This window comes from Camelus dromedarius, chromosome 34 (genome assembly GCF_036321535.1).
Source record: "Camelus dromedarius isolate mCamDro1 chromosome 34, mCamDro1.pat, whole genome shotgun sequence".
Lineage (NCBI taxonomy): Eukaryota > Metazoa > Chordata > Mammalia > Artiodactyla > Camelidae > Camelus > Camelus dromedarius.
The window spans coordinates 2,880,130-2,905,665 of NC_087469.1; the positions used below are offsets into that span (position 1 = coordinate 2,880,130).

The 25,536-nt window shown below is 37.7% G+C and overlaps 1 protein-coding gene across 1 annotated transcript in view; it reads left to right on the plus strand.

Annotated features, from left to right (window-relative positions):
• The window catches only part of ZC3H12C (zinc finger CCCH-type containing 12C), a 67,158-nt gene that overhangs the window by 13,642 nt on the left and 27,980 nt on the right, over positions 1–25,536 (plus strand). Inside the window, exon 2 of the mRNA XM_031443760.2 lies at positions 19,559–20,310. Within this exon, the coding sequence (XP_031299620.2) occupies positions 19,559–20,310 (752 nt within the window). The remainder of the gene's footprint in view (positions 1–19,558; positions 20,311–25,536) is intronic.

A 25,536-nucleotide genomic window follows, 5' to 3' on the forward strand; every position in this document is an offset into this window, starting at 1 on the left:
GTTTAACAATTACTTTCATCATTAAGCCTCTCAGTGCCCTCACTGAGCTTCCTTTGGGCATTTTGATTCTTAGTGGGCGGGTAAGCGGGCGGAGCAACCAGGGTGGGAGTATTTAGACTGCGAAGTGGCAGCGTTAAGCCTTCTAGGTGTCTTGAGATCTGGGAAGGACAACTGAAGATGTGTTAGAAGAGGAGGCAGATGAGCAACAAACATGCTCCTCCTGCTCCTGCACACTGGCCGTTCCCTCCCAGGGGTGCTTGTCCTCACCTCTCGCCCTTCGCTCCCGGTCAGCCCTGGCCCTGCTGGGCCTTGTGGAGGCTGGGAAGGACCGTGGAGTTGAGGGAGGTAGGGCTGGTTCACCTGGACAGAGAATTACAGGATGTAAAGGAGGGCCACCAGTCGCCTCATTGAACCCAGTCTGTTTTCCCAGCTCACCGCTATTCCTTTTTCCCTCTGAGTTACTGCCCTTTCATTTATTCCCACTGTTTCATTCATACATAGATGGGCATAGTTTTTTGTCTCCTGCCTCATTGAATCCATCTCCTGGTTTAAAGTGCTTAAAAGAAAGAAAAAAAATGTACCCCTCCCTACCACCCCCCAAAATATCCTGTATCTTATTCCTTTCCTGCCAAACTTATTAAAAGAATACATAAGCTGTATCATCTCTTCTTCAGCACATACTTACTCCTGAAGTGGGAGTTTTTAGTCTCTGTTCTGTGGTTCCCTGCAGGGTCCATGGATAGAATTTGGGTACTTCGTGATGTTGGATAGGAAAAAAATTATATCTTTACATTAATATCCTCTAATTGAAATTTAGCTTTTCTCTCAATTATGAATTAAGCAACAAGTCCAATTTTAATAACAGCCTATATGCCTTTGTCACCCATAGCAATCATAAAAGTTTCCCTATCACGTTCCAGTTGAGGGAAATACCCTGAAATAGCATTTTTACTTTTAATTACTTCCAAATCGTGGTAGTTGTTAGATCTGCTGCTACATTTTGTTATTTTAATGTGTTAATAAAAGGCATATATTTCACTATCACATTTTTACATATTTTGATGACTGTATTTTAATATAATTGGCTTCTTTGCAATGCAACCTATGTTTTCATTTTATCCACTTAAAAGCATTACTTTGAAAAGAGGCCTCTAGCCTTCATTAGACTGAGGAAGGGTCTCTGACACAAAAACTTGGTCCAGAGCAGCTGCCTGTTCGTTCTACCTGCCTTCATCTCACTGAAATAGCTCCCCCCGTAGCCACCAATAACCTCTATCCTGTGTCCCCGTCTCAGCCAGTCTGCAATACAAATTCAAATGTGTCTGTATCATTTGATGCCATCAATTATCTTTTTATTACTCCTTCCTCTTCTGTCTTTAGTATCAAATCCTTACTGGACCCACTGGCTCATCTTAGAAAATATCTCGTATATGTTTCTTTTTTCCTGCGTAACTTTAGATCCCAGCCACCTTTTGCTCAGACTGTTACATCATTGCTTCCTAACAAGTCTTTGAGTTTCTTGCCCCCTCAAAACTAATGCAGCTGGAATTACCATCTAAAATGTAGTTAGAAACACGTCATTGACATTCTCAGGTACCTTCAGTGGTTCCCCATCACCCTCTAAAGTGTGGGCAGAAACACGCCATTCCCTTTTCCAAAACCCTCTGGTGCTTACCCAGTACCGAAGTTGGAACTCTGGTATGGCATTCAAGACTCTCCATGACCCAGCCACCACCTGACTTTCTAGCCTCCTCTACAGCAGTATTAACCACACAGTGTTCTGCATGTTTTATCATCTCTCATGTCTCTGGGCGGAAATCCTTTCTTTTCTTACCGTGCCCCAGGCCCCGTCTTCCCCTACCGTGGACATGTACACCACAGTATATATAGGATTATGTCATTGTCATCACTGTGTACTCAGCTTATTTGTCACCTCTCAGAACCTTCTCAAAGCTGAGCCAGTGTCTGTCTTTTCGATTCTATGATATATCTGTATTAATAGCGTTAATTTTGACAGACCCTATATCATATAGATGTTCATTCATCTTGTTTCCTTTGTAAATTTATATTCTGTAGGGTAGCAACTATATTCATGTTTGTACCCTCTCTCATCATCTTCACTTAGAATTACCCCTTTCTCATTGTAGACATTCAGATACTTCTTGAGCAAATACATGAATTCACGGAATGCTGGCTTAACCCCTCATCCAGCTTGACTGCATCATCACGGACCACGCTGCAGTTGTCCTGTCTTGCATCAGACTGTTTCTTTTAAAATGTGTTAGTTGTACCACTAACTGAAAGTTGATCAACTAGCTGAAATTAAAAAATGCCATAAAAACTAAGTTACTCTGTATTTAATGATACTATCAAGAAAATAAATTCCTAAGTCATAGGAATTTTTTTTTACATAAAAGATTTGATAAGTAACAGTTAGAGAAAACTTTTATGGCTTTAATTTTTCACTAGTTAAAAACTTACAGATCTTAGAAGAAAGCTAACTCTGAAAAGTGTAGCAATTTATTACTTTAGGAAAATTCTGTGACTAGAAGTTAAAATGTTAAAGAAATTATGAGAGAGGTAGGAGACGATGGCTGATCTTTGTCTATAGCCATTTATTTTTAAATAATTTTTCACAACCTACCACCTTTATTGTTAAACTGAAAGAAATGTTTTCTCATTTTCTACAAGAATATCTTTGTTTCCTTTCAGATGCCTGTTATAATTTATTCTAATTATACCTCCCGCATCCCTTCACTCCTACCCACTATCAAATCAATATATTTCTTCTAAATTACTGGTTCCTGACCATTTTTATACTCATGTTTCTTACTGAGCATTCTACCATTATCTTCTTTTTTTAATACTTTCTTCCAGTTTTATTGAGACCTACAGCACTGAATAAGATTGAGATGTACAGCATAAAGATTTGACTTAAACGCATCATGAAATGATTATCACAGTGTTTAGTGAACACCCTCATCTTACACAGATACAAAATTAAAGAACTAGAACAAATATTTTTCCTTGTGATGAGAACTCAGAATTTACTCTCCATAACCTTCATATATAACATACAGCAGCGTTAATTATCTTTATCATGTTGTACATTACATCCCTAGTACCTATTTATCTTATAATTGGAAGTTTGTGCCTTTTGACTGCCTTCATCCAGTCCCTCCTCCCCCTACCCCCTGCCTCTAGTAACCACAAATCTGATCTCTTTTTCTGTTTTTTTGTTTATTTTTTGAAGTATATTGACCTACAACACTGTGTTAGTTCCTGTTACACGACATTGTGATTTGTTACTTCTATACATTTCAGAGTGATTGCCACAGTAAGTCTAGTTACAGTGTGTCACCAAACAAAGGTACTACATAGTTATTGATACCACTGCCTTCTAATTATCCTTATTAGCTAGAGTATTCCATGACACTTAAATCTTCAGTCGTTTTTCTTACAAAAAAAACGAGAGGGATGTTTGGCTTTTCCAAACTAAATCTTATTCCCTTTCCCTCTGAGAAACATTGTTCCAAATTATTTTATGAATTTAACAAAATTAATATTGTAAGATCATGAACAAAAGCATAGCACAGGGCGTTTGAACTCCGTGTCGTCTGAGTTCTTGGTTCTACAAACATGTGATGAGACGAGCTGGTGAGACACAGTTGTAAGCTTCGCCTGCATAATATTCTTTCTTGTCTGTTAGTACAGGGGGAACCTTAGAATTGTACTCATGAGAAAAGAAAACAATGAAAATCAGGTTTTCTATTTTTTTGTACTGCAATTTCACTTTTAGTATAAACTTTTAAGGTAATACTTAACATCAACTATATGCCAAGCACTGTTCTAAGTTATTGTGTATATTAACTCTTTTCATCTTTATAGCAGCCTGTGCTATTGGTGGTGGTGTTGTCTCCATTTTACGGTTGAAGAAACTGAGACACAGAGCCCTGATGTAATTTGTCCAGGATATTTGGGTGCTTTTTGGAAGAGGGCATAATATAGGGTTGATTTTTATGTCTGTAAGTTATAAGGTCTCCCTCTTGCCCGTCCCCTTTTCTTTGGACCCCATGCTAGAGTAAACTCTACCCTGGAATTTACAGTAAGGGGTCAGGGACACATTTCAGAATACAAGTAAATCAGATCTCTAGGAATAGTGGTGCTTATATAGGAACAGAACACATGGCCCAGTCTAGTCTAGCTCCCTGTGTACATGGGACAATTGGTTTGTCACTGAGAAAAAGTTTAGAAGGAATACCATATCCTTTTTCTAACATCAGCAGAACAGTGGTGCCCAAATGTGGCAAAGCAAATAAGGTAAAGAAAATGACCAGCCAATCTTATGGTTGTTGATATAAAAATTCATGGAGAAATATCAGCATATACAATCCTCCCAAAATGTAATTATGTTTCTACATTAGGAAATCTATTAATATTGTTCACAATATCAGTACCTGAAAGAAACAATTACATAATCATCTTAATATATCATTTTAATGCAATCCACATTCCTGATTTTTTTCCCTAAATCGTTTATGTAGGAGGAAAGCATTTCTGTAAATGACTTTTTAAAGGCTATATATAGTGTGATGTGTGTATGTATAGCTGTATATAAACACTTAATTACATATAGCTAACACTCACTGAGTGCTTACTGTGTGCTGTTCCAGGTGTTGAGTATTTTATATTTATTCATTAAATTTCAAAACAACCATTTATATACGTGCACATATAATAATGTAAAAGTTGAGGAAACTGAAGCATGGGGAGGTAGATTTGCACAACGTGATGTTTCTGTATTTTGTACCTGTATGTGTGTGTACAGCCTAACCAGCGGTCAGTGTAATGCGTAATGAGACACTGGAGACATTCCCATTAATATCAAGAACAACATAAAATAACCATTGTTATGCAATATTCCAATGTGATTAGACAACAGTATGGAGCAAGAGATACAAAAATTGGTAAGGAAGAGGCAATCTGATGATTCTACATTATTATATATGCCTCAGAGCCTCAATGAAACATGAATAGAAACATTAAGAGTTTACAGAGATCCTAGTTCACTAAAGTTTTACGTGCAAGAATAAATATAAGAATAATTTTTTTAGACACCAACAATAGTTGGAAAATGTAATGGAGGAAGGAAAATAAAACCTCCATTCACAGCAGCGGGAACAAAAGCCAAATATTTTAAGACAAGTTTAAAAAAATTTATAAGCCTTCTACAAAGAAATCTAGGGAACAGTATTGAAAAAGGAAATTCAATAAATTGTTCTTTATTAAGCCATGTAACAAATCAGCAGTGCTTCTTAAGCAAGTTTTACTACAACACGGTCTCCATCAGACTCCCAACAAGTTTTGGTTAAAACTTGCCAAAACAATTCTTAAGTGTCTGGAAGCACATACATGCAAAAGTAGCCAGGATGAAAATATGAAAATGAGGAGGGAAAAATGTAATGATGGAAGAAATCCACATTTCTTAATATATGAAACAGGCACAGAAATAGAAGAAGATTGATGGAACACAACTGGAAATGTGGACGTAAGCCCAAGTTTATAAGACATTAGTATAAAATACAGTCATGTTACTCCGTCAACTCAGAATCCTCCAGAAATTTCCCATCTCACAATAAAAGCCATGTCCTCACTGTGACCTACCACCTTGCTACTCAGAGTAGGGTCTGTGGACCAACAGCAACAGCTGTGCTGTGTGCTGGTTAGAATGCAGAATCTCAGACCGCCCCCCCCCCCAGGTTTCCTGAATCAGAATCTTCAAGATTCTCGTATGACTCAAATGCTGTGTGCAGTACTGAGCAGCACTCCCCTTCAAAGCTCTACAAGACATGGCTTCTCTTGACCTTACCTTTCTGACCTTGTCTGCTGATTTCTCCCCTTAGACACTTGCCACCGGTCGTCCTGGCCACCTTGTTGTCATCTCAAGACTTTGTACTTAACCATCTTCCTGTTACATATTTACTTGCACTTCATTTAGGTATCTGCACAAATCCCACCTTATCAGAGAAGGCTTCCCTGGCTAAAAGTTTCTTCACAGCAGGTACCACCACTTGACATGTGTTTATCATTTAAGTTCTCTCTCTTCCCCGCCCCACACTACACCGTGAGCTTGGTGAGAGACAGGACTGGCTTTGTTCTTGCTGTATCATCAGTGCCTGGCACTTAGGAGGTGTCCATTTGTTGAATGAAATTGGCATTGAAAATTATAGGTAAAATCTCTAAGAGTTTGAAGAAAGGATGAAGTTACAGTCAATCTTGTTTCTCCCTGAACAGTTTGCCCTTGGATATCGCAGGCGTTTAGGGGCACTGACCCTCTGTGCAGTCAAAACATCTGACTATAACTTCACAATCACCCCTCCGGATCCAGGGTTCCACATCCTCAGATTCAACCAACCGAGAATCATGTGGTACCGTGTGCATCTACTGAAAAACTCCACACACAAGTGGACCTATGCAGTTCAAACCCAGTGCTGTTCAAGGCTCAACTGTAGTTATGTTCTGTAAAGATGCTACAAATACTGAATCATTGCTCCTGGAGGAAATACAGGATTCGGTTCCTCTGAGCCTTCGGTCAAAACATTTCAATGGACTGATCCATACATAACCTTGTACGTGTGTAGCTGTTTAGAGATGCTTTATTAAATATATACTGTTGATTCATTAATATTGATCTCACAGCCAACAGCACTATAACTCATGTCTGAACAAAGCTTACCTAACACACACATTTTCTCCGTAAGGCACACCACAGCCTTCTTGCACTCAGGAGGAGTAGATGGCACTTCAGCACTAGGCTTGGGGGCCATTTAAACATTGAATTCACCAGTGAAAAGCACAAAAATGCAAAAAACAGAGCGCTAACTAGTCCTTTTTAGGACACTTGTTTACATTATGAGAGCTTTGTGTGGCCTCGGCAGGAATGTGTGCCTCGGGCACCTAGCTCTTTCCCCTGTCTGCACACGCACGTGTCCGTGGGAACCACTGGAAAGCGCCAGGAGTATTAATTTGGAGCTACAGATAAATCTTAGTGAGTAGGCAGATTTTAAGTACAGTGTCCACAAATGAGGACCAACTGTACATCATTCTTCCAATAAATATTCACTGTGATTCTACTATGTGCCCTGCTCCCAGAATTACTTACCCCTCAGACACTTATCAAGACCTATCCACGTGCCAGGCCCTGTGCAAGACCCACATAATCCAAAGATAAGTTTTAACAGTGTTCCAGGAAAGGTTTCATGGCAGAGTTGGGGTTTTAGCTGTATCTTCAATAGTAATAGGTAAGATTTTACCATGTGAAGCTGTGGAGAAAGGTATTTTAGAAGAAGGGAACTTTAAATCAGCGTTCTTAAACTTGGCTACATGTTAGAATCATTTGGCCTATGGCCAGGCTTCACACAGACCAAAAAAAATTAATAAATAAAATAAAATAAACATCTCTAGGGATAGGACTCTGACACCAATTTGGAATCTCCCCGGCTGATTACAGTGTGCAACCAAATTGAGAGAACCCTTGCTTTAAATCCTCGTGTTGGGCTGGAGCATAGGTTATGTGAAGGGAAGTAAAGAACAAACCTGAAAAAGAGATTTTGGCCCCAGACACTGAAATGCTATTCTGTATTTAGCACGCATTTATTAAGCGCCTGTTGTTTACCAGGCACTCTGCTCGATGCTGGAGATGCAGCAGAAAACAAAACACATGAGTCCCTGGCCTGTTAGGAGTTTACAGTCAAATTGTGTTGGCAGCTGGTTAGTGTGATTCACCGTCTCGATTTAACTTATAGTATATGATGATTTGCATTTTGAAAGAGTCTTGTCCTGAATGCTCAGAATTCTAAATTTAATATCTAAGTTACTGTACCACTCTCTGACATAAATAGAACTCTCTAAAGAAAAATTGTGCAGTGAACTTCTGTGCTGATTTCACTGAGCTTGTTCTAACACAGCCATTCATTTTGTTAGCCTCCCAAAGCTTTCCAGTTTCTTGCACACCGGGACAGCTGTCTAAAATCAATAGTATGCCATAATTAAAAACCAGTAGTATGAGGACTGTTGGAAGTCCTAACTCAAGCATTTTATTTTCCCATCTTGTAGGAGTTGATATATAAGGAACTATTTTCTGTCTTGTCTAAGTATTAATAACTTATATCAAAGTTATAATTAACAAAGAACTTTTTGTTGGCTCATAGTTGGTGTGCAGTTCCTTTTAAATCATTTGCAGTCTACCGTGTTGTATTTTGTCCGGAGCTCCTTTACATGTAGTATACTGTCACGCTGTCTTGTAGACCAAGAACAGAGGCAATCCAAAGATGGAGCCCTCTTTTCATTCCGATACAATTTATTAGCTTGCATCTGTCCGTTTCGCTTTTAAACAGTGCTTTTGGTCAAGCAGTTTTGAATTCATTTGCTAAGTAGTTATTTAACACCTAAAGAACAAGACATGTGGCATCTTCAGGTGGTACCCGCAGCCCGAGATAAAATGCTGTGCACACGAGCACGCGCAGGTGGAGAGAAGGGGGCCGCTGTAGGGAGTGGGCCGCACAGTGCAATGGCATCGGGACGGATGGGTTGAATTCTGACTAGGCTTGGAGAATGATGTAAATATCATTATTGTCAGAGATAAAATGCCACTTAACTACCATCCAGTATGTTAGAATTCAGAGACTGTCTCCTATTTTTTTTTATATAAAAGTACACATTTTTGGTCAGCTTTTCCTCGGTTTCAGTTACATTTGATATAACTATGTTTTGTTACTGTGGATGGTATCATGTACTTTCTTCTCTTAAAAACACACATGTCTTTTTTCCCTCAGGAGTTTTCTTTCTCCTGCTCCCCTACACATTAGCTGCTTTAGCAACTTAGTGTGTCAGCGTTTTGGATGTGATTTGTATTCCCTGAGCCTTTCTAAAAGTCCTCATTCCTTGAGTATTTACAGTCTTTATAGGAATTGAAGATCATCTTTTTAAAGACTTGTTTATTTGAATTTTTAAATACTTAATGGGAAGCTGATCCTGGGGAAATATTTGAAGTCTTAGGAATTGGGTTATATTGTCACCTGAAGTGACTGTAGAAAAGTTTCTTTGTTTTTAGACCACTGGGAAGAAACACTATTTTTGTGGATTACTTAGTATTTGTCTCCGAACCCTAAAGATAACTAAGTGTTATCTGCTCTTAATGAGATGGCCCTGAAATGTTTTCATAATCAAATCCTAAGAATTTTGACTTTGAGAAGCATACTCATCTTTGTTAGAAAATTGTTTCTCTTTTTTAACTTTATCCCTTCATATGTATTTTTAAAGTGGTCTGTTTGGAGTTCATTTATGTATGTAAGTCTTTTTATCACCTTTTTTTCCCCTAATAGTTCCTTATAACTAAACTCATTATTGAATATTGTTTGAGGGGGTCTTTTTCCTGCCTTAGTTTTAAACCAATTGAGAAATAGACAAAGGAGCCAAGGAGATGGACATCAAAATAGCAGCTTTTTTTTTTTTTTTTTTGATAAGCTACTGCAGAACATGACTTAAGAGCACACATAAAGGGCTTAGTAACACTGAACCTCCAAATCAGAAAGACTTAACCAGCCAATCTCAGGCAGTGCTGGAGAGCAAACCAATGAATCGCCGTCTGCGCCGGGGCAAATCGCAAGAGAGACACGCAGAGGAAGGGGCTGCACTCCGCTTACGCAGCTCCTCTTCCCAGACTCACCTGTCAGACAAGTCATCCTCAAGTGAGGAGGAAGAGGCCAGAGTGTTCCTCCAAGGGGTGCCACTGTAGTTGAGAAGCTGAAGCCAGAGGAGACTGCGGGAAAATGCCTCTCCTCCCTGAGAGACCCAAGCTCACTCAATTCCACAGCTGTCCTGAACGTTGAAAGCAGCCCTAATGGAAGAACCAGGGCTACAGGAACTTTGCCAATCACTGTGGGCTCTTTGATGAACTCACCCTGTACACAGAGAAATAAAAAGTAGCAGGGAGCGTTCAGGTCATATGAATGCCTGCGTTCAGATTTGCAGGGGCCTGTCATTTCCCTGGTCCTCCTTTTCCTGTCATTTCCCTGGTCCTCCTTTTCCCTAAGATGCCTTCTGGAGACCCGCACACTGCCAGCTGCCATATAGGTTTTCTCTGTGCGGATCATGGAAGATGAAATGGTTCTGCCCTCAAGAAGCTTACAGCTTGGCTCGTATACAGTTGCTGTATTGTGCAGTACAGACTGTTCGTGTTATAGAAATTCAGAGGAGTTGGAAATCAGTAAGAACTGGACTAGTCCAAGAAGATTCTATGGGAAAAACAAGCCTTGAGCTGGGCTTAGAACAACAAATGTGGTCTGGGTAGGTGAGGCCATGCAAGAGGACGCTCAGGCGAACGGACAGTTGTTTGAGCATCTGGGGCTTTCCTTTTGCTGTTTCTTCCCCCTAAGAGAAGTGAGAAAGAAGATTACAGGACCTGAGGGGCCCAGGTTGTAGAAAGAGTCTTGAAACCAAAGCAGAGGACCAGAGACATAACCTACTGCTAAGACTTTTTTTTTTTTAAGCTGAAGAGTGGTGTCCCTGAAAATTACTTTGGCAGGGATGTACTTGAGGGTATTCAATTTACCTCAGGGAAGGAGATAAATTAAGAAATGAAAGTCATCTAAGCCCAAGGAAATGAAATCCATTAAAGCTCTCATGCCCATCTGATTTACTAAGTATAATTACTCTCAGAGGTTAGAGTTAGTGACTGATTGGTTTTGCTCCATTCTTCTACACAATGTGTATAAATTAGGTTTTTGGCTGGTGGGTTAGTTGGTAGGTGGGCTTTTTTTTTTTCTTTTTAATTCTCAAAAATAATAAGAGTTTTTGGTTAAAATTTTAATCTTTCAACCTTGTGGGAGCAATTGGGGAAATTTGATTTAATAATCTTACTTCTATGGTGCTATTGTTGGGATCGAAAGAGATTGTACATTGAAGGAGAACAAATCCACATTAGGAGAAAGGTACCAGGACGGCAGCTGGGATCGCCACCGACAAAGAGAATTGATTCCAAACACCAGCATTTCAACACCAGCATCGCAACCCAGGTGTTTCGCGTGCATACCTGAGAAAACAGTTGAAGATCCCAGTGTCAGAAACGCCCTTGACAGTGATGGAGCTCAGTATTCTCCCCAGACCACACTGGCTTGTTTTCTTCTGTCATGAGCACCCTGTGCTCGTTCACTGCAGTGACCCTGACAGCCCAGCACAGCTGTTTGCATCTTCTCTGCAGCGGGAAGTGGACCAGGGCCCTGTGACTAAGAAAGGCAGCCGAGGGCCTCTTTCCACCTACAGATGTTTTAATGTGCTTAACGTTATCCAATACTAGCAACCAAGATGGTCTAAATACCACAGCAGGATCTGATTAGCTTTTTCAGATCACTGCCTTTATTTGCTGTTTGCGAAAAAGCTTAATCCAGTGCTAGGGATCAGGCAACCTGCTGAGCTCTCGGGGAGTTTTCTCTTATACTTTGTGTTCACAGTGGCTGGAATATTTCTCCTCCTGCTGAATTAAAGCTATAAAGTAGTCACTATAGTCGCAAAGGGGTAAAGAGAAGAAAGCAAGCCCCAAGGGGAAGAGAGACTGTCGATTCACACTAAAGAGTGTCCTTTTTATATACAAAGGGAAATGGTTTTAATGTAAATTCATAAATATTGACCTCACGGTCTCCTGTCAGTACGGCTTATGTTTTATTAGGTCTTAGTTGTCACTACTTTGCATGAATATATGTTATATTTTTCATTTTAATCTTATTTAGTCAAATTCAGTTTTACCAGAAGTACCTTTACTATAACCATTCTAGTGGCCATGGTTTATCTTTTTTTCTCTTTTCAGACTTGATGATACGTTTTCACTCATGAAATTTCAAGAAAAAGAGAAAAAAGTACCACCACACCACCAAAAAAAAAGAAAAAAAAGATCAATTCTAACTTTCTTGTGTGGCGTTCATATGTTTACCCAAGACATAAAATTTGAACTCTGTGTAATTCATATTATAATTTGCAATAAACTATATTAGAAATGCTTTATTTTGATCTTTAATAGGCTTATGAAATTAGACCATGGGATTAACTGTTGCTAAACATTACTGTAACCCTTGGCAGAAAAATAACAGTTCTTGCTTTAGACATTAATTTGGCATTCAGAATCTAATACATTTAGTTTTAAAATATTTTCACGGATTTTAAAATTTTCTAACACTTTTGGAATGACATAGTTTCATAGAATATTAATTAAGCTCTTTTGAGGAAAAATATAGACAAATGGTGATCTACAACACCATACTTTATATTTTAGTTTTCTTTCTGGAAACAGCAGTGATTTTTTGGCATTATTAGGCATAAGGAACGTTTTCAGTGAGGTAATTGAAAATTTTTTAACCATATAGATTTTCCTCTGATTTTGTAAATAGAGATCTCACAGTAAGAAAATGGCCAAGAGTCCCAACCAATATTAACTTTTTTCCAGGTATTCACAAATGGTCCTAATTGTGAGAAGCATCCGTAGTTGTGTGTGACAAAAGAGGTTGATTTAGAATGTTGGGGGCACTTTAACCAAATTTTATACCCTTAAGAGTTCATGATTATATAATGGGAAAGCCTAGGTTCTGCATAAATCAGCCTATGTCAGAAAATTGTATTTTAAGAGCAGCTCTTTGCCATCACTCTTTTAATTTGCACTGGAATGGGAAGGGATGCCCGTGTGTGTGTGTGTGTGTGTGTGTGTGTGTGTGTGTCTACATCACATAAGTAGGTGGTAGAGTAGCTCTGGATTTCCTTTTTCTTTAGTAGGGAAGTAGTCTCACAACACCTGATGGTTTTTAAATTTTGATTGAATTTTTTCATAATTAGAGGCCACTCAAGGTATTAATTTATGCAAGTGTCAAAAGCTAGTAAGTACTCCATTCTAGCATTATAAATACTGCAGTCTGGGACTTTGCAATAAATTAGGGATAACAAGCCTCCTCACTGACGGGGCTGAATTTTGTATGCTTCAAGCCTTCCAAAATATTATAGTGTCTCTTCTTTGTAAAGTTAACTTGTTCCCGAACTGAAATTTGAGTATTACATTTTATAAATTTTATAAAATACAAATAATTTTAACAGGCTTCATATCATGTTGTATATTAAAACATAATGAAAGATTTTGCTTTTATTTGATTACATGATTAACTAGTATCCATAATAAAATAATGTTACACTGCTACTTGTCATATGTAAGGTGGGTCGTTCCGGTGATGTTATGTTGAAGTTAAATAGTTTTGTCTAAATATAGAGTTTCGATGACTCATTTGGCACAAAGTTGGACCAAACTTTGTTTTCTCTCCCTACGCTGTACTTTTGATGAACTTTTAAAAAATCAGTTCTGTTTGTAAGCTCTTAAACCTTTTTCTCTTGCAATCTTATTTTCATCTTTTTTTTTTCATTTTATTGTCTTGCAACAAATCAACCAATACTTACAAATATCTTAGATTTCCCAGTGTTTCCAGGGAAATAGTTTTACTGTAACCTCTGTCTCATTTCACCAGCAACTCATTTACTAAAGAAATGGGGTTTTGCTGCAGTAGCTAATTGCTACTTTTGACACACCTCGTTTTCTTTATTTCTCAGAAACAAAAAGCTAATAGACCAGAGTGTAGCCTCAACTTTTTGGAAACATGCAACTTTTACTACTTTAAAATATAATTGGTTTCTTTGTTTCCTGCATCAAAAACACAAGGAGGAAAAGCTGAAGTCTGCCCAAGCCAGGTGTTTCTTGTTGGCAGGCTGCTCCCTAATGACTCTGCTCTCAAAGAGCAGCTGCCTACTAGTCCGCTTTGTATGGCCCATTGTTGCCTCACACCCCTCGTTAATACACATGCCGCCCCGGGCGGACCCGACAATGACATCAACTTGCTTATCTTAGAAAACCTGCGAACCTGACGCAGGGTGCTGAGGTTGCCTTGCATCTGCCTGGCCCACTAATTGTGAGCTCACTGGCCTGGGATTGGCTGTGATTCCACTCGGTAATAGGTTAAGCAAAGACACTGCCATTCCATCTGTTCAACCATTCATTGTGCTTCTTGCCCGCCTGCAAGTCTGCAGCTGAAATTGTGTTAAGGAGTTACTGCTGAAGCTGCTACAGAAACCAATGTCTTTATATTTTCCTGCTAACGTGAGTATATGTGCTACTTAATGCCTTGGAAGTTAAACTTTGCTAAATACTCAGCGTATTAATTTAAGCTCTGTAAAGGATAGACCGCACCTCAAGTGAAAGCCTGCAGATCATTACATACTGCCAAAATCCCAGAAAATGTAATTCTTTCTGTAAAAATATGTCTGTGAAGCAGATTTTTTTTAACATTTCTATATTCTGGAGTTATATAAATATTACAGCTTCATGAACATTTGCATGGCATGTAATCATTTGGGACTTAAAGATACGTTACAACAGGTTCTGATATTTTGATAAACAGTGAATTTAGATTTTATCTTGTCACATTCTTAGGTTTCTTAAGGTGTCACTGTCAGACCTGGATGCTGTAAAATGAATCAGATTTGATAGATTTTTCCATTGTCTTAAAAATCGAGCTTGTGATGGATTGATGATGTAGATGTTTCAAACAGCTTGTTTTAATTATGATGGTTAAGCATTCAGTTACTTCGTCAGCAGTTTCAGTATTCGTGTACAGTTTCCAATTTCTTCTCCCCCTACATTATTTTTCCCCTTGCATTTGTTTCAGATGTTAGATGGAAGATGTCACTCCGAGAACTATTGCTTTCAAGAGTTCTGTAATGGGGAAGGGAGGAGGAGACAAAGACTTTCATCTATCAGTTGGGAGGGAAAGAAAGTGCATAAAGGGTTAAAAAGAGGTTTTCATTTCTACCACATGCCCTATTGTGTGAACATATGCATAAGTCTATTGAAAGTTTTCAGAAGATGGGCAGGCCACCAGTTGCTGGTCTCCTGCAGTTCCAGGAGACATCTGTTGCCCCAGAGCATTAACCAATCTGTTCAAAGGGACATCCTTCTTTTGTTAGCTGGAGGGATGCAGACAACAGCACCCTGAAATACAATGGTAATTAAATACGCAGAGACTACAGCAGTGGGTATTTATTACATATTCATTATTTTATTTTCATTGTTCTCATACTGTTACCATTTGGGCAACAACCAGAACCCTCTTTATGGCATTGTAACTTGACGTTGCAAACACAAACAAACAAACTGATTTAACAAGTTTACGGTCTAATATTCCTGATTAATATGATGTTCCTTAGAGCATTAAAAAAAAAAATTTTTTTTTTTTACTGGATTTGAGATGAAGGATTATCCAAGTCATCTAATGAGAACTTTCAGAAAGTATGCTTATTAAATCAAGGAATGTGTGTATATACAACGTATTTCTAGTAAATAGCCATTATATCCTAAACTTGCTGTTAGCTACTATAAAGCTTCTTTTTGGCAATTAAAATAATTAGTTACGCTTTACCATCTACGATATCAGTGTGAAAATTTAGTTCTTTTCCAACATACAGTATTACTTGATTTTTAATTTATTAGGCCTTCAGTAAGAAAAGTTATTTTAGTTTCCAGTACAATATCTGGAGGAAATCTACAGCTTTATAAGTGTAGAAATCTGTTTTCAGACCATTATATGTGTGCCCAATCTCTATTGTGTTCATGAATATAGTATGTAAAGGCCAGTTAGGTCCCTGATGTAGAGCTTAAAAGTTAAGCCATGTTTCTTGGAGTTTTTTGATAACTGTGGGAGTATAAACACTGACCTACTTTATGCTGCTTCTTTATAAAATGAGGTAAATTTTATAAATACTAAATAAATATAAATAAATTTATAATATAAATTACTCTTATAGCCGATTGATTTAAGGATGATTTATATATGTTTGCAGTTGAATAAGTGGCAAAACTTAAGTCTAATAAATGGTTTAGAAATGAAGGAGAAAAGTGTTTTCTCCCTTGCCTGTAAAAGTAAATTTTGTGATGTTATTGGAGTCTTTGTTATCTTTTTCAAAATTATATCGATCATTTTTAAGGCACTGAACAAAAATAAAAATCATATACCATTCTTTGTCATAAGATTTCTTGTAATAATGCATTGTAAGTTTACACATTACGTTACATTAAGTAGTAGCCTATGAAAATATTTTTATCAGTTTTTAAATCTTAAGACTAGCATTTAATTTTTTATTGGTTGATTTCAAAATATTGCCAAATTCTTTTTTAGTGCCATATGAAGTCAGGGCAGTCTTTTACTAATTACAAGTAGATAATGCAGCGTTTTAGAGATTAAAGTTTTAAAAACCAGATCTTTACCACTTGGGTCAATAAAAGTAAGTTATTTCAAATTTGTATTATGTAATGGAGAAAACATACGCAGCTTACAGGCCTGGTAATTGGCCTCATTTGTCTATGCACTATTTCATATTTAATCAAATGATTTACAGGAACTAAAAATTATTTAACTGCTTGTTTAGTACAAGATGACACTGGATAACTTTCTCTGTGGTAACCAATGAAATCTGGAAGATAAAGAGAGGCCTGTCAGTGTGGAAAAAAAAAGTTCAACCAGAATATTTTAAGTTATTTTGCCTAACAAAATTAAGTGTTAATTTTTTTAAGTAGTGTAGATCATGCTTACACTTACATTTAATGTTAAAAATCTTGTTAGCCCACCTGGAAACTTTTTATTTAAATAATCTATATAAATTATATGAATCACCACAAGTTAAATGTGTGTGGTAGTTACTAAATATATTTGAATACAAATGCTAGCTTATCTGATTTAATATTATAAAAAGCAAGCAACTGATAACCTCATTTTTTCTGTTTAATCATTTTAGCCGTATAATAAAATTATATAGGAAAGTAGATTTACAAAGAGTCACCTGAAATTTTTTGTATCAGACTGGAAGTGATACAGGAAGATTTAAATACTTTTTTAGGGTGGATAATTTTCAGTTTAAAACCTTTATAGTGTCTGGCTTTGCCTCTTTGAAAAATGTGAAAATTAAAAATAATTCACTTATTCTGTAAACACAACATTTCATTCTAATGTTCCCCACTGGCTGTATTTTTCATGAAATATTCATCTTGTTTGAAACAGTCCAAAGGAAAAATACTGCAGCCCAATATTAAAATAATATTTCCTAGTTCAGTTCAGGGAGTTGGTCAGTGAGTCATTCATTATCTTGAAGAATTATCTCACAACAGCACTTATGCAAAACCCAAACTTTTCAGGGGAGATCAAAAATGTTGCCCATTAAATGCACTTCCTGCAGCCAGAGCAGATTGTGGGGTTTACAGAACAATGATGTCGGAGCTTCCAGATTGGTTTGGCAGCTGCATTGTTCTCGGAGGGTAAACCAGACGCACTTAAGTCCCAGTCTCTTTTATAGGCTTTTGTTCATACCAAATTATTCTTTCACTGTGCTAGCATTCATGATGGCACGTTAACAGAGTGCCGCTTAGCAACCAGCTCTGGTTGCCAGGCAGCCCAGCTTCCAATAGGTTTTCCTTGTTTAAGATACTTTTGGTGGGAGCCCTACGAAGACCACAGTGCAGATTTTTCTTTTAACTGTATCACTTTATTAGGATGCTGTTGTGATTTGTTACTTGCTTTACGATGTCAGTATATTACAGTAGTTAATAAATCACTGAGTGTGAAGATTTGCTTTCAAAATCCTTTCCTTTAATTCTAAATAATTGGGCTCATGCATATCCATTTTAATAGAAAAAAAAATTGAAACCGATAAAGCTTCATAATGGAGCAGATGGATTTAGAGATCTTCTAAGGAATATTTCTTTTTATCAGTTTTGCAGTCAGGAACCAGGAGAGGGTGATGTTTCTTTAAAACTAATGAATGCTATATTAGTAGAACAGTGATATTGTTTAGAGTTATCTGTCTTCTCAAGGGATAAAACCGGAAGAAAATCCTGGAGGAGTGTGTAGGAGTTCTTCACTGAAGGAATTTTAAGTGTATTGTTATCAAGCTAAGGATTCTCAAATACTCTCTTCTCTAGTGTTTACCGTAGTTTATATAATTTATTTCATTATGTAGAAACGCTTCACTCTTTAATAAGTTCACGAAATGCATTCAAATGTGTGGCTTCTTAGAAAATCACTCTGCGTTTTCTCTTAACATTTAAATAATAGCTCCTTTCTAGTGTAAGTAAAATGTTGAAGAGCTGCAGAATAAAATGTTTTTCCAATTTTCTTTTTTAGTTTATTTAAATAGGTGTTTTATGACAGTCTCAAATTCAGCCACCACCGGCTTACTAATGCTACCCATGGATGGAGCACTGGCATTGCCTTAACAAGTAAACTACTGATGTGCCTGTGGTCCTGACAATGAAGCACAAGAGAAAATCATTTTATTTTGCTAGCCTGTTCCTGATAGAGAAATAACAGTTATTCTCAGCAGACTTTAAGGAAAATGGTAAAACAGCAAAAGCATTTTAAATGGTAAAACAGTAAAAGCATTCCTGTAAGGGAAAAGTAGAAGAAAAGATGACTTTTTAACCAGGCGCAGGCAATGGTTAGCTAATGAGTTCAGAAATATTTTCTGCCATAAAATTCAAGAAATTAAGATACCATTTATTCAGTGTACTTAATTATTTGCTGCTAATTTTGTGTGAAATCAGCCATTTCTATGCTTTTTATAAATACGCACAGAATAAAAAGAACTTTTCCCCTGAAATGAAAAAGACGGTTGTATTCCTGGCACTTAATAAGGGTAGCACGATGCTGAGAATTGTGTTCAAGTTGTAAGTGGAGAAACCTTCCCTGATCACCGCCCAACGGTCTTTAAAACCTATCTTACTGTATTCAGTGTTCACAAAATAAAGATCATTGGGGCAAAACTATTCATCTCTTAAGTGGAATATAATTCACCCTGTAATTATTTTAATTCTTTGCTGGCTGTTGTAGAATATGTATTCTTTCATCACAGTACCTAAATTAATTTTGAAAGTCTTCAGATTGTTGTGAAGCTTGATCCAAATTAACAATAACTTTTAAATTATAAAAACTTAAGGTTTTCCTTGCCACATGACTTTCTCTTTAAAAGAATTTTTGCAACTTTTTATGAAATCTTTTAGAGGAAATGTACATAACCTGTCATAGCATGTCTAAAACGTGCTTTTTTAAAATAATATTCTGTGTGTCACTCTAGAAACGTGGGCCTTTCTAACTGTGGGAAAATCTTTCCCATCAAGATTGAGAAGCCACAGGAGCAGCAGAAAGGGCATGGGTTTTGGAGTCGGGCAAAATGGGGTGAAAAACCCCATTCCTCTGCTTGTTCACTCTGTTGCCTTGGAGGGATATTTGGCCTTTCTGGTTCCTAACTTCGTCATCTAAAAAACTGGGCATGATACTGTTCGGAAGGGTGTTAACGAAGGATGAGAGGATGCAGATGAAACACAAAGTTGATACTCGGTGGTTTGGCAGTTCTCTCCCAACTTCTTTATTGACACAGAAACGAACCAGTAAATATGGGATTCTAAGTATTCCACTTTTTTTTCCTCTAGGAATACGGGGTGCTTTGCATTCAAGAATATAGAAAAAACAGCAAAGTGGAGTCAAGTACACAGAACAGCTTCATGGGCTTGAAGGATCACCCGGGGCATGACCTCGACCACCTTCATGTGGAGAGCACTGACCCCCGTGTAAATGCATCTGTACCTTTGTCAATGGTAGAAAAACCAACAATGGATAAAGTTAATTCCGGGAAGGAAGAAAAAGAGGTGTCTGAAGAGAATGTGAGCTCTGGTGACTCTGAAGAAAGCACCAACTCCGATAATGAGTCAGAACCGGTGAGCAGCGGTTCAGCGGAGCCATGCTTCCTAACCAAGACCCACAGACAGCTGTGTCGGTCTCCCTGCCTAGAGCCTCACATCCTCAAACGCAGTGACATTTTGCAAGACTTTAAACCCGAGGAGTCCCAGGCGACATCCAAGGAGGCGAGGAAGCCCCCTGATGTGGTGCGAGAATACCAAACAAAACTGGAGTTTGCACTGAAGTTAGGTTACTCTGAAGAACAGGTTCAGCTCGTGCTGAACAAACTCGGTACCGACGCTTTAATCAATGACATTTTGGGGGAACTTGTCAAACTTGGAAACAAAAGTGAGGCTGAACAAACGGTTAGTACAGTTACCAGTGTGATGCGGGAAACATCTTCCCTGGAATCCCAGCGGTCAGAATCTCCAATGCAAGAGGTGGCAGCAGATGACGGGGAGAACCTGAGACCGATAGTCATCGACGGCAGCAACGTGGCGATGAGGTAAGTGGAGAAACCTTCCCTGATCACCGCCCAACGGTCTTTAAAACCTATCTTCTTATTTTGTGACTCTGCTCACAGTCATTAAAGCCAGGGTGGTTCTGCATCCCAGCGTTGGCTTCCACGTTTCTGATTGTGTCTTAGTTCTCTGTCTCTCTATTCCAGGGCAGTTGGCCATTCTCTCCCCATTTGTCCCTAAATGAAGACCCCCCCCTTTTCCCTAGATAGGTCTCTTTTTCTCACTCATCTAACTAGGTTGCTGGGGTATAAAAATTAGCACGTGTCCTGGCTTAGTGGCAAACGCTAGTTTTAACTGAAGAACTTGAGCATCATCATACTCAACAATTTTGGAATCTGGTGAGATCAACAACCTATTTCTACACAAAGTCACATAACCGTCGAGGAGGAATCCCAGTTCTCTTAGAAAATTATTTTTATTGATTTGGGAACAAATCAAAGCTATAATTTCAGAGAACTTCAGCTATAATTTCCATTTAAGAAATGTAATTCAAAATTAGTTTTTTTAGGAACTGGGAGAAAAAAAAACAAAAATGAAACTCCCAATGAGCTTTTTTTTTTTTTAATGAATTTTGATGGCTTAAGATGTAAAGTACATCTACATTCAATTAGTGTATAGCTAACTGCCCACAGTCTTTAGACTCCTGTGGGGATATAAAAGTATATAGGCATCAGTTCTTTCAGAAAGCTTAGAATTTCTTAATATATTGTTTCTCAAGGTGATCTGAGGATAATTACCAAAGAATCATCTGGGGAACTTGTTCTAACAAGTGTGCATTCTAGAACAGTGCTGTTCAATGGAATTATAATGTGAGGCACATACGTCATTTAAAATTTTCTGGTACCCACATTAAAAATTAAAAGAAACAGGTGAAATTTAATGTGAATCGTGTATTTTATTTAGGCTAATAGAGCAAAACTATTATTTCAATGTATGTTCAATAAAAGACATTATTAATGAGAGATTTTTGCATTATTTCTGTCATATTAAGTCTTAAAATCAGGTATCTTACCTTTAGAGCACATCTCAGTTCAGAAGAGCCACACTACAGGTGCCCAATAGCCACCTGTAGTGATTGGCTATATACTGGAGAGTGTAGTTCTAGACACCTACCAAGCCCACACATAGACCTACCACTGCCCAGATCAAGGTGTAGCCCAGACATCTCCTTTTGTAACAGATACACCTGCTGATAGTGATGCATTACTGAAATGTAATTTTTTAATTGAAATGTAGTCAGTTTACAATGTTGCATCAATTTCTGGTGTACAGCATAATGTTTCAGTCACACATACATGTACATATATTCCTTTTCATATTCTTTTTCATTATAGGTTACTATAAGATATTGAAAATAGTTCCCCATGTTATACAGTAGAAACTTATTGTTTATCTGTTTTATCTAAAGTAGTTAATATCTGCAAATCTTGAACTCCAATTTATCTCTTCCCATCCCCTTAACCGCCTGGTAACTGTAAGTTTGTTCTCTATGCCTGCAAGTCTGTTTCTGTTTTGTAAATAAGTTCAGTGATATCATATGGTATTTTTCTTTCTCTTTCTGGCTTACTTCACTTAGTATGATGATCTCCAGGTCCATCCATGTTGCTGCAAATGGCATTATTTTATTCTTTTTTATGGCTGAATAGTATTCCTCTCTCTGTGTGTGCATGCGTGTGTGTGTGTGTGTGTCTATCTTCTTTATCCAGTCATCTGTTGATGGACATCCAGGTTGCATCCTTGTCTTGGCTATTGTAAGTAGTGCTGCTATGAACACTGGGGTTTGTACATCTTTTTGAATTAGAGTTCCCTCCAGATATAGGTGCATACTGAAATTTAAGAACCAGTGTTTTTTAGTAGGTGATACCAAGTATTTCTGCACAGGGTATGAGAAGGGCCAACTTGTCAAAATAATACTGCTTCCACCTAAAAAGTTTATCCTTTCGTTTATAAGCAAATGAGACTTGCAGTATTTCAATTACTTACCCAAGGTAAAACATAATTCAAACCCAAATATGTCTGACTTCACTTTTCATCATATAATGAAAGGTGAAATCAAGTTGAAAAGGTTGAAGGCAGATATTCCAAGGCCTTGAATGCCAAGTTAGAGAATTTAAACTTGGCTCTAATCCAAAGGCAACTGAAGATTTTTGAGGGGGGAAATGTCAAGAGTAGAGTTGTGCCTTAAACTAATAATCTAGCCATGATTAGGAGGTCGGAGATCAATTTGAACGCAAACAACCCTTTTTAACAGAGTAAAAAGAGCCTTGAGTGTCGTAGAGGTATGCAGTATACATACTGCCTTGAGAAGTCCTTCCGTAAAATAACCTCTCCCTTGTCTAATCTTTCCCAAACTTGGTCATGAAATGATTATTTCCTTATAATAATCTACAACCAGTGAGCAGTTACCTTAGCAGAGGGACAATACATCAAGCCAAAACACCATGGAATTGCCAAGCGAGAGAGTAATGAAGGAAGGTAACAGGTCCTGGCGGAACACTGAAGACCAGAGCCACGTACCAGAGATACCAGACGGGTTCTCAGAAATGCATCTTCCAAGGCCCAGCTCTTGGAAATATGGCACAACCCAAGTTACTATACAGTATTTTTCAAGTGCAAAGGTATTTCTGATGCATAGCCAGTGTTGAGGACCATTCAACATGAAAAGTGTGGATTAGAAGAAAGTGGTGATCCAGGAAAAGAGACGTGTGAAAAATACCAGTCTTAGAAAAAAAGTTCAGCGCTAGAAAAACTGAGAGGCATACAGATGCCATCAACTCAAGGAAGAGGAGGCTCTCAGGAGAGTAGCACTGAAAAGCCCCAAGGGCGTGACGGCTGGGAAGCTGCGTGGTGTTAGAGACAGAAGCCCAGCTACTAGATGTCAAGCAATGAAGGAACAGAGCTAGACTGTTATCCTAGGAAGCTGACAGGAGGAAGGGCAGAAGGAGGAGGCAGAAGAGTTAGGGAGGGGTTTTTTAGTTTTGTGTTTAAGAACAGAACTGTATTCGCTGAGGGGGGATGGGAGCGTGTCTCCACAACCACAATGTGGGAGTTTAATTTTTGAAGGAGGAGACATGAAAGATACAAGTGGAGAATTGGGCATTGGAGGTAAATAGACTTTTGGGTGGGCAGAAGCAGACCTTGGAGGGGAAAAAACAGCATGAGATTTATAAAACTTAGGGCCCATAGAAATGAATTGTTTTAAATGGTTATCATTTAGATAATGGATGGCACAGTTGGATCAACTCACATGACTGCAGCCTCGTTCCCAGGGGCAATGAAAAGTACCTGGATAACTGAAAATTTGCATAAAACTCCCAACTTACTCCTCATAGTGAGGTACAAAAATAAATGGCATGATTAAGGCATTTCAAACAACCTATTATATGTAATTATTAAAAACAAGTTTCTACCCCTGCACTGTTTTGTCCCCATCCTGTTTCTTTTGCTGTAAAGATGGGACAGTACAGATTCGGTTCCTCCCTCCAGCACGTATTTTAATCTGACTCATGAACCGAGAGGCTTCAGACATGTCAGGAGAGAAGCTGACAGGAGATTTTTTATTATAGCAGCATCATACTGTCAGTCACCATGAAATGTGCCACGTCCATAACTTTGAAAGTGTCAGAACTCATGAAAATTCATAGTAAACTTTTACATTCTGCCATTTATGAGAGCTACAGAAAGTTAAAAAGTCATTTAGAAATACATAACTACTTCAAATTCAGAATCTTAACTAAACAAAAATGCAGAGATTGTACCCGTTTCCTGTTGCATAAAATATAACTAGCATGCTTTTACTTTTTTAAATTAATGCCCTACTCATGGTACTTCAGCAAACCTGTTATATAATAAATGTGTACACATTATAATGAGAAATGTGAGTGAGTTAAGAATAGAATACTGTTTTATTGCCTTTCTGATTTCTCAGGCAGCTGTATTCCACATATAAGATGAATATATTTCAGTTGCATTGAAATGCTAGCCCGTGGAACTGAAACAAATGATTCTTTAGGTGTAAGCTAAAAGTAAAAAAGAAAGGCATTTTTATTAAAATTACCAAACTAGACTTAAAAAAATTAGCTCTCTACACACTGCCTTTGTGATTCTGAGTAAGTTGTTTAAACTCTCCAATCTCTGTTTTCAGAATTGCAAGGAACTCTTGTCTCGCAGGCTTGTTACTAGAGTTAAAGATAATTAATACCAAATGCCTGGCATGTAATAGGTGCTCAGGAACTTAGTTATTACGTTAAAGAGCTAGCACCTGTATTTTAATCTAGAGCATAATGACTAATGTAATGAAAACTTAGTTCCAGTTTTTTTTTATTCAACACTTAGACAGCAATTTAGCAGTCTATCTTATTCTTTTGACCTATTTCATATTTTATATTTTAATTCTTTAGGTTTATTTCATTAGTGATTTTCAGTGATGCTTCAAAAAGGAGTTTCATAAAGGAAACGTGTGCTCTTAGATCTAGATGACTCCAAAATTGCCCAGGGACAAGCCATATGACCGTGATATACAGTGTAGTTCCCCAAATTGCAGGGATCCTGTGTTGCCTTGCAGGGGAGCATGCTTCTACTTTCAGCTTATTAAAATCCTCTTAAAAATGTGCCACACTGATAGACGTTCTGGGTTAGTTTGCAGAATAAGCCATTCACCCAAAATTGACAAATACCTAGACTGTAGTCTAGCATAACTTGTGAGAGCTACTTCATTGCTAGTTACAGGAGCAAAGCGGACATAAGGATTCAAAAATAGAAAAGAGGATAAACTAAGTTTAGAGAAAGCCATAAACTTTTGAATATAAAATATTAAGCATTCAAAAAGAACTTGGTTTGTGAATATGAAACAGAATGAGATTTATATTTAGTGGAACTGGACTAACAGATATAAAAAGCTGCAGTTAATTTTGATTCTTAAAGCAAAAACAAAATAAAACAAAAAAACCTCTCAGTAAGTCAGCAAATTCGTCACTCAGCAAATAATCCTGTTTCCTTGATAGGGCAAATATTGCTAATATAGATATACCAGGCAATGTGTACTCCACATATAGACACAGAAATAAAGCATAATTAATATTTATCATGTTTCTGAAATGAAATTCTCATGAAATCATCATTTTTATTTCTTCTAAGTAGCTTTACAATTCTTCAAAATCTGTAATTCCAATAAACCTGAGGTAGTTCAGCAGTGGAGTGTAGAATTAGTC